We start from the raw sequence: 9,698 nt of genomic DNA, 5'->3' as shown, positions 1-9,698 counted from the left end.
AGAGGAGGAATGTTACAAACAAAGCTCAGCAAGGACTGTGGGACACATCAAAGTCCTTCTCAGAAGCTGCAGCTGGACTCAACTTTCTTAATGCTGTCAGCAAAACAAACAGGAGCAATTTGGGCTGAGGATGAGAGAGGAAAATTATTTCCCAGGCAGCTGTGCTGATCCCTACACCAGGGGCAGAGCTTTTATTTTCATGTTATTTTTGCAGTAAATATGGGACTGATAGGCCTGAGTGGAGCCCAGTCCTTTTGCATCCCAAAGGGAACTTGTCCTTTTGCAGGTTGAGATATTTATTGTCAGCTAATTTTGTGCAAAGTTTGAGAATTGATGAACAATTTGATGGATTGTTCATCTGTGTCCTGTTCGTGTGTCTTCTTTGGTCACAGCAGTGTGTTGGGGGCGACAGACAGGCTGGACCTGGTCAGACTTGACTTAATTCCAGCAGCAAGTGTAGCAGTGAAAACAAAGGCAATTTCTCTGCTCACTTCCTGGATTCCAACTGTTTATTGTTGTTTTTTTTCTGCTGCTTTTTCCTCCTTGAACTTGCAGGTGAAGATGGCTGCGGAGGAGAAGGGGGAAGGCTGCGCTCCGAAGCAGCAGGAGGAGGCTGAGCCCGGCGGGCAGAGGGAGCCGGGCGCGCTGCGGGGCCGGCAGCTGCCTGAGGCCGGCAGGTTCGCGTACGCCGCGCTCTGCGGGATATCCCTCGCCTGGCTGTTCCCTGAAAACGAGCAAAGGTACAAGTGGAGCCAGGCCTGGGCAGGCCAGGGGCAGTTTGGGTGGTGGCTCAGCCAGAGCTGGTATCACACTCTGTGCGGGGTCCTCTGAAGTTTGGGGAGTGGAAGATCCTTTCTCTCTTGCACCTGTAAAGCTTTTACAGTTCAGCACAAAACAGATCTGTTAACACTGCAGACATCAAAGCATGTTCTGAAGCAAGGTCTAGTCCCACTCAGATTGTTTCCTTGTTTATTTAGCCAGTTGGTTTAGCAATTCACCTTCGTCTGACTCCTGATGCTTTGATTTTTGTTTGCACCAATGTTTGAAACCAAGCACTGCTCAAAGCTTCCAAAAATACCCAATTGTAAAGCCTTGAAATACCCAATTGTGAAGCCTTAACTGCTTCTGTTGCCTTACAGCTCCTTCAGGACAGAATTCATCAAGGGCTTTGTGAAGTGGCTGGACCTGCCTGATGCTGTCTTACCTGCCATGACAGCCTTTGCTGATGGCTTGGGAGGTGAGGGCACAGAAACTTTCACTGAAATTTTGCTGAAGGATCCAATCTTGAAAGAAAATCCACTTCTCATTACCCAGGTAAGTCCCTGTGCTCCCCTTGCCTTTGTTTGCTTTGCAAAAGAGGTTTGTCATATCTGTCTGTTTGCAGCTGAAGTGCTGTTTGTGCAGTCAGGGAAATAAAACCAATATTTCTGATAGGCATTTATTTATAAGCAGCTGTGGGGGGACTGGCAGTCTATCCATAAAGACTTCATGGAAATGATGAACATGAAGCATCGTCAGTGTCTGCTGAGTTGTGTCTTTGATGGTTTCACTCTACAGAACAGAGAACTGACAAAGTTTTTACTTTGATTGTGTTACTGCAGTGGTCTCCATTCATACAAGTGTTGTACAGATTTTAGTGACACCCCGAACACAGTAGACACGATTCTCCCTTGTTTGAAAGCCCCTTCACTATATACATATCACAAACCACCTCCACACACATGCTCCAAGGAGCACAATTTCCAAAGTCTTTTTCCCAGAGTACATTTTGACCAGAAGCAAATTATTGTGACTTTATTTTCCTTTACTGAGGAAGTGAAACTGGGACTGGTCCATAATGTTCTGCTGTAAAAGCTGGTGGAAAGGTAAAAGAGGTGAAGCATTTTGGCAGCGTTTGCTTTTGCTGGGGAAGATCTCTCCTTATCCAACCTCATGTTACACCGTGCAGGGTGAAGAGAGCGTTAGGCTGCTGCTGGTGCCACACAGAACATGGGTACTGTCACCCTGAGCCAGACACCCCAAGGGCACCCAGTGCTCTGATATTGGCTGATTAAGGGCTATCACACACTCACCTTGAACAATGGCCTGGCAGAACAGCAGATGTGAGAACTCGGCTATGTTAGGGGAGATCAGAGAGCACTGAACTTCTCTGGTCACCTTGACTGGCTCCCATTTCCTCAGCCACATTTTCTCTCTCCTGTCAGTCCATGAAATGCCTCAGAGGATCTTCTCCTGGTCCAATTGTTCCAGTGACCAAAGTCCTACAATAGTACAAGGACAGCAACAGAGATCTTAATAATTTGGAGCAGATCTTCTAAAATAAAAGTGGCTCTTTGGATGTTGTTTCCTCAAATTCAATACATCCACACTCATTCTTTCTGCCTTGATGTGCTTCCTGCATTGTTTCCCTCATTCTCTCTGCTTCACGATGGATTCTCTGCATTGAGGCAGGTTTTCCTTGCGTTGCTGCTGAGTTTATTAAGGATGAAATTTAGCTTGTGCTTGCTCCAAGCTTATGCTGCATGAGGGCTCCATGTGCTTGTACAAAAGTGGCTCTGGATCAGTGGGAGCACACGGGAGTTTGCCCTGACAGGAAGCTGAGGATATCCCCTGGATTTTGGTGGAATACAGAAACCATAGACAGCTTTGATCAGCTGAAAGTGAAGATGAGGAATAACTATCAGTCTAATACCACAGCAGCAATCCCTTACACAGTCATCTGCATGTGGGCAAGATGATTGATTTTGTCAGAGGAGAGGCAGAATGAAAGACTTCAGTAGAGCAGGGCAGCAGAGGTGTGTCTGGAAAAAAACCCTGGTGTGTGGCAAACATCAACAATAAGCTGAGATCAGCTTTCTCCTTCTTACCTGGAAATAAGCAAGCTACGAGACAAGCTTTATGAATTATTGATCTTTTGCTTTATGGTTCTAGTGCTCCTTTGTATTCAGCAGCTGCTGATGCAATATTTACTGTTTATTAAGTATCTGCTTTAATTGCTCGGCGTGTTCAGTGGCAGGGCCTTGCTGGCGCTAATGCTGCATTTTCTGAAAGCTCTTCATGTCAAAGGATCTGAAGAGATGATCCATGAAGTCAGGAGATTAGATGTGAGCTCACCATTGATTCAGTGAACATCTAAGGATTATGGATTGTTATCTTTGTGTCTTTTGTGTCACAGGCAGATGGTGGTAACTGAATCCTTTAAAGATAGTAGTCATAGCAGGCTATGGGTGTCGTATGGGAAGGCAATGTAATTAAAGAGGTGTAGAAGCTGTGATAGGTGATTACATGTTGAAAAATCTTATTACGAATATGTTTTTTCTCTCAGCAAACTTGGAATACCCATATTCCATTGGTTTCCTACCTACATTCACTTTAATGTGGATTTGAGGCTCTCTGTTGTTAAGGAAGTGGGTTTTGAACTTGCATCAACTCAGAAAAAGCTGGCAAAGACTGAATTAAGACTCCCTCCTTTTGTAAGGCTTCTCAGTCATATGGGTGGTTGTCTTCTCATGGAGTTTTCATGGAGATTCAAAACACTGACTTCACAATAAGGCTGCAATATAACAACTGCTGCTTAGGGAGGAAAACAAACCAGTTGTGAACTAATCTAATCACTGCTGGTAGGATTCCAGCTGCCTGCATGTGCAGTATGTGCACAGCCTAAACTTCAGCCTAAATTTGAGTTTGCTAACTGGCACAGATGCCATAAAAACAGTTGTTGCAGTTTATCACCTGTTTACTTACGTGCCTCCCTGACCTTTTGAAAGGCACATGTGTACATGCTTAGGCCAGATTTATTTGGGGTGGTTTGACATGAAGTGCCACAGGTGATACTGGGCAGACAGGATGGGACCTCAGTCACAGCTCCAGCTCCCTGAGCGTCCCTCAGGGAGGGCTCATTGCCCACAAACCATCACCTCTTCCAGAGGCTGCTTATGGCAGTCTGTGGAAAATTGTGGCAACAAGGTCACAAGCTTCACCTTATTCCAGACTCGAGGCCCTTTGCTTGGTCAGCTTTTTGCTCAAGGCTCCCAGCCCTGCACCTTCTGCTGGGCTTTGACACCTCTGTGCCAACCCTTCCCCCAGAAATGCACCCCGAGAGGAGGTGATGGTGCCCACATAGTTGATCCCTGGGCACTCCCAGTACTCAGGCTTTGGGAAACCAGTTACATTTCTCCCTCTGTACTGGTGTCTCCAATTCCCACACCCCACCAGCCAGCCTGGGGAGCAGCCTGCAGTTTGTCCCTCTTCTGGTTGGTTCAGGATGGTTTGTTCTGCATTCTGCACTCCTCATGTGTAGGACTCTCAGGTTAGAGACGTTTTTACTATACAAACTGTGCTTGGGAGCTTAGAGGACTAATAATCATAAACTCTTTGGCAGCCTCCTACATCTTTGGCTGCATTTTTTGTGTTCCCAGAGGGCTGAAAGGATTTTGTGTAAAATTCAGCTGTGCTGTATTTGTGTGTAGGAGAGGGAAGCAGCTCAGCTGAGCTGGTACTTAATGTAGTCACATAAAGAGCTTAGAATTTGTCCAGTGGCAATAAAAGAGGAGAACACAGTTGTAAAAACACTGGCCTCTTTTTCCTGGATTTATCCATAGAAGCCATCTATTGAATTGATTTGTTTTTCCATTTTTTTATGGTAAAGAGCCAACACGGGAGTCAAGTCCCTCAATCTTGACAGATGTCCATAAATTCTGAGTTTTTTGACTCACTTAATCCAAAAGAACTTCATGCCAGTTCAGCCTTACTGCCCAAGGCTGTGAATTCCCAGAATGCCAAAGAAAATAGGGGCCATTAGAGGAACATTCAAACCTGTTAGTGATGTTGCATATGTGACTGTAGGAAGCAGAAGGCATTAGAGTGGGAGGATTAGAGCCCTGCTCCTCCAAACTTTAAAGTCTAGTGTAAGATCAGGGTCATAACAAAATAACAAAAAATGTGGGATGCCTTAGCATATACCAAGCACTATCTGCTTCTGTCCAGCCCTTTGTACTGGCCTTCAGAGAATTTGGACTGCTTTTGCTCTGTGGTGCCTCACTGAATTGTAACTTTCTGCTTCCCTCTTATGAACTGAGCTGCTGCAGTAATTCAGTCAGTGTGATGGGTTTTATGCCTCCATTTTGATCCCTCCAGACCTCCATCATCAATTTTAAATTGAATATTATTTTTTTTTCTCTTTAGGACCTTTTATCATTCTCTCTTCAAGATGGTAAGTTTACTTTTTCTTTGTAAAAATAATATAGTTGAGTTTACATCTGATACTTTGAAGTGCTCAAAAAGGTACTATCCTATTGCAACTCGGCTTCCTCTCTGGCAAAAGCTGCACACTCCTTCCCTGCATCCCCTTCAGGAAAATCAACTCTTCTTTTAGGAATAGTTAATAATACCCACTGAAAATTGAACAGCTCTTCACCTCCTTACCTTCACACACCATACATTGCCAAGCAGATGTAAATGGTGGTGGAGTAGAGTGGGTTTTCTCCAGTGTTTCCAGGGAATCAGGTGATCTCTTCCTTTAGGAAGGCAGTAAAGCTGTTATGAAAATCTCAGCCTAAAATATTTTCTGCTGTTTGCCTAAAAGAAAAAAAATATCAGGTTATAAATTCCAGAGTGTCCTGTGAAGCCCATTATAAATAAATGTGATTTTTTTCATATATTATATTACACATAAAACAATTCTCTGGCTTGCAATCCATTATGTGGATTAGTCTGATAAAATTAATGAAATAAAGACTGTCTGCTGAACAGAATGTTCATTTCTAAAAGAAGCCTGGATTGTATCACTTCTTGCATTTTTTAAATCTCTGTGTTTTAACATGTCCTCACAGGAAAGAACTCACTGGTTGCTGATAGCCTGTTGCACTGCAGAACAAAACAAGTTTTGTTCTTGCTTTATTTTTAATGGAAAATTGACAAGTCAGTTATTGCAAAACCACTTATTTTGTGAAGCTGGAATTTAGGAGCAATCTCTTTCCAAACCTCGCTGCCTTCCCACCAGGCTGGTGAGGAAGGAGCCCAGCAGTGTCAGCAGGCAGAAAAAAGAAGGGGGCTCGTTCCACCTGCGTGGACTTGCAGGACGTGCCACATTTCGGGAAGGAGTGAAGATAAATCCTGTCCTCATTTCTCAACTACGCACAAACCTGATCAAGAGTGTCATTTAAAGCTATAGAATTGGTTTGGTATCTTGGCAATGATGGTAATAAATAAGCAATCCTAATAGGTTGCCCAATGCCCTATCTGATCTACGTGCAGCGGGTATCACAAACATGATAATTCTTTGTAATTGGGTCTTGCTGGTATCTTCACCCACCTTGAGAAAAACAATTGTGTTTTTCATCCCAGAGTGCACCAAGAACCTTTTGTAAAAGCCAAACATCAGGAAGTAGTAGATGCTGCTGAGAGAAACATATTAAAAAAGCAAAAGTTGGCCCAAATAATTTAAAATCTATTACATTTAAGATGTTTTTTTCTTCTGAGATGTCTTTCCTTGAAGAACACCTGCTTATAAAACCAGGAGTATTGAGTTCTGTTGTCTGAGTGCACTCCTGCATCTCCAGCAGGGAGTGTAAAAGCAAACATTTGTCTCTGGTGCTGCTGGGGGAGCTAGTGTGTAGCTTTACACTCCCGAGTGCCTCTTGCTGCACAAGGAGAAGATAAAGCTTTTGCATGGGGGTGCATTTTTACAAAATGCCACCTTCCTGCAGTGGTGCAGTTGAGGTGGGCTGTGCCCAGTTACCCACACAGGCGTGTTTGATATTCCCAGTTAGCAGTGGTCCTGCTGCAGCATTTCTCTGTTGCAAAGTTGCCAGCAGGCCTCCACCACAGAGGATGGAGACCAAAGGATTTGAGATCCTTTTCCTGCCACAGAGGCATTACCTGGTGTGGTGGCTCTGTTTGCAGGGAAGAAGGATTTCCCATTTATCAGTCTCTTATCATGTTCCTGGAAGAAAAGGAGGGCCTGGGGGAGGGAGCTGCTCTGTGACACATTCCTTGAGCACTCTGCTCCTTCACTAAACTGTGTCATGAGACTGATCAGACTGATTTCCTGGGCTTTTCTCTCTTCAAGGATCCTATGATGCTCGAGCCAGGGTGTTGATCTGCCGTGTCAGCTGGCTGCTGAGAATTCCCTTGGAAGATCTGGAAGTCCTGGAGGAATCTCTGCTTGAGAGCCTGAAGGAACAAAAAGAGGAAGAGTCAGAGTAAGAACATTTGGGTTGATATGGGATCAAAAAACACTGCCAGTGCTCAAAAACTTAGCGGTAATTACTTGTGCCTAAGTCCAGTCTCTGATTATTCCCCACATGGCTTGATTACAGTAGATTAAATGATTACAGTAATCATTTATGGCTTGATTAGGGTTGCAGAGCCCTCACGACACTGACAAGAAGAAAAGCTCAGCATTCTTAAAATCAGAGTGAGACCTGGCCTTGCACACTGGTAAAGGCTGTTCTGCTCTGGGCTGCCTCCTTTCCTCTTTCCAGTTGCTTCTCAGAGACTGTGGATTTTGCATAAATACATCACACATATCTTCTTGTCTCTTGGCTCAATATCCTTCAGATAGAACTGCCTCTTGCAAAATGAAGTTCCTACAGATAATCAGGGTTAGATCCTCAGCTGTTCACTGTCTTTGGATTTGTCTTTAAGCATCTTTAAGAGACAGCTGGCTAACTCCTATTGAAGGGAAATTTCTGAGGGCAACAGGCTGAATCTTCAGATATGTACAGACCTGGCTCATAATTCTATGTTATTAGCATAGGATTCTTGGTATCTATAAGAAATGTAGTATCTTTATATTCCTCTCATCAGGCAGGAATTGTGTGATGGTTTAGCAATATTTAAGGCAGTAAACATGTCTGTAGTGGACTTTCAAGGGAAATATTTTCATCTGTCAACTCAGCAAACGGGTTCTCTGATTACCCTGAATGCTAATAAAGTCTTTAATCAACACCCTTGCCATGGTCAGATGTTTACCATGGGGTCCAGCATGTGATGGGTATCTTCCAGTAACAGCTGTGTTTAAATAATGCTTAACTTTATAGCACACTGTAAAAAGGGAAAGTCAGAATAATCTCAAAGATCGTGGACTTCTAAACATTTGGTGTGCAGGAGCAAGGGTTGGTATTAATGGGGACTGTTTTGCTGTAGTTTGTGAAAGCACACTCAGTGCTGGGCCGTTAAGCTGTGTCTGATAACAGTGAAAGAACAGTGTGGATTTCAAACCCTGCTGCCAGCCCAGTGGGCTTCCTGTGTGTCTGCTGTGGGATTCCTGGCTTGTCCTTTGCCCAAATTGCAGCCATGGGAGTAAATGTCTATTGGATAAAAAGAAAAGAAAAATCCTTATGGTGAGAGGGGCCCAAGACCACAGTGTGAACACGTTGTTGTTGCTGTGCTTAAACAAGGCTGAGATTTTTTGGGGAACTGACGGCCCTTTCTTTGGTTTGAAGTCAGGAGTCAATGGGGAAAGGAAGCAAAATATAAACCTGTCACCACCTTGACCTCACAGATTTTGGGGCTGGGAATACCATTATGTGCTTGGGATGCTTCCAGCTTTGACCAGCAAGAAGTTTTGGGACAGAAATAACCAACCAAGGGTTTGGTAGCTCCTGCACAGGTGTTCTTACTGATATTTGTTAACAGGAGGTTTGCTGCTCCTGCCTTTGCTGCTGTGGATATGTTGGATTGAGGCCCAGAACCTATGAGATTAAATGTACAATACTCTAAAGAATAATGCTCAAAATACTTAAACTGTGTTAGTTAAACCAAATGTGCTCTGACCTGCAGGTGAGAACCTTTCTTTTGTACACAGTTCTGTAAGAAACTGGAAAACATCACAACATTCACTTGCTGATGTGTGCTCCTGCACCTTTCCTTATTGGAAAATCACCTGAAATTCCCCATAACTATCTCTCTGAACATAATTTGTGATTCAAGCTAGAAGCTGCACATCTGAGCTCAGTGAGGGTAGAGAAATACCAGAAGCAGCAGTTAATTAACACAGTGAATAAAAGCAGTCTGGTAATCCAGTGATAATGGTAATGGAGGAGCCATTAGGAGGCAGCTGCTGGCAGCTCCAGAAGGGAAGCAGTGACAGGCAAACTTCTCCTTTTATTTACTGCATCAGCAGGCAGGATTTAGCTGCCACTCTCTTTCTCCCCACATAACTCAAACTGCTCATTATTCCAACTGACTCCAAGTTAGACATGTTCCAGCTCTCTTGTCATTATTGTGAGCCTGAGACACACTGCAGTGACTGTCAAAGCTGATGAACCTCATGTAGAACAGAAATTGCTGGATATTGCCAGCTTAGGTATGAACAGCCTGGCTGCAGCACTTGTATAAAGAGCTCCAGGAGCAATTTTATCCAAAGCCAAGCATTCAGACTGGTGACTAAGGCACAAAGTAGAGCATTTGGAAAGGATGAGAGGAAATGGCCTCAGGCTGTGCCAGAGGAGGTTCAGGTTAAATCAGGAGGAATTTCTTCATGGAAAGGGCTGTCAGGCATTGGAAGGGGCTTCCCATGGAGGTGGTGGAGTCTCCATCCCTGTAGGTGTCCAAGGAACAACTGGACATAGCACTCAGTGCTCTGGGCTGGGTGACAGGGTGGGCATTGGGCACAGCTTGGACTTGATGATCCTGGAGATCTTCTCCAACTTCAGGGATTCCATGATTCTCTGTTAGCCAAATCCTGCTTTGTC

The 9,698-nt window shown here is 44.2% G+C and overlaps 1 protein-coding gene across 1 annotated transcript in view; it reads left to right on the top strand.

Moving 5' to 3' along the window:
* The first annotated feature begins 541 nt into the window (after window positions 1-541).
* The window catches only part of TMCO4 (transmembrane and coiled-coil domains 4), a 35,326-nt gene continuing 26,169 nt past the window's right edge, over window positions 542-9,698 (top strand). Inside the window, exons 1-4 of the mRNA XM_031062921.1 lie at window positions 542-740; window positions 1,140-1,314; window positions 5,185-5,212; window positions 7,070-7,202. Coding sequence (XP_030918781.1) covers window positions 562-740; window positions 1,140-1,314; window positions 5,185-5,212; window positions 7,070-7,202 — 515 coding nt within the window. The 5' untranslated portion in view covers window positions 542-561. The remainder of the gene's footprint in view (window positions 741-1,139; window positions 1,315-5,184; window positions 5,213-7,069; window positions 7,203-9,698) is intronic.

This window comes from Geospiza fortis, unplaced genomic scaffold (assembly GCF_000277835.1).
Source record: "Geospiza fortis unplaced genomic scaffold, GeoFor_1.0 scaffold353, whole genome shotgun sequence".
Lineage (NCBI taxonomy): Eukaryota > Metazoa > Chordata > Aves > Passeriformes > Thraupidae > Geospiza > Geospiza fortis.
This window is presented reverse-complemented; position numbering and strand designations above follow the sequence as displayed.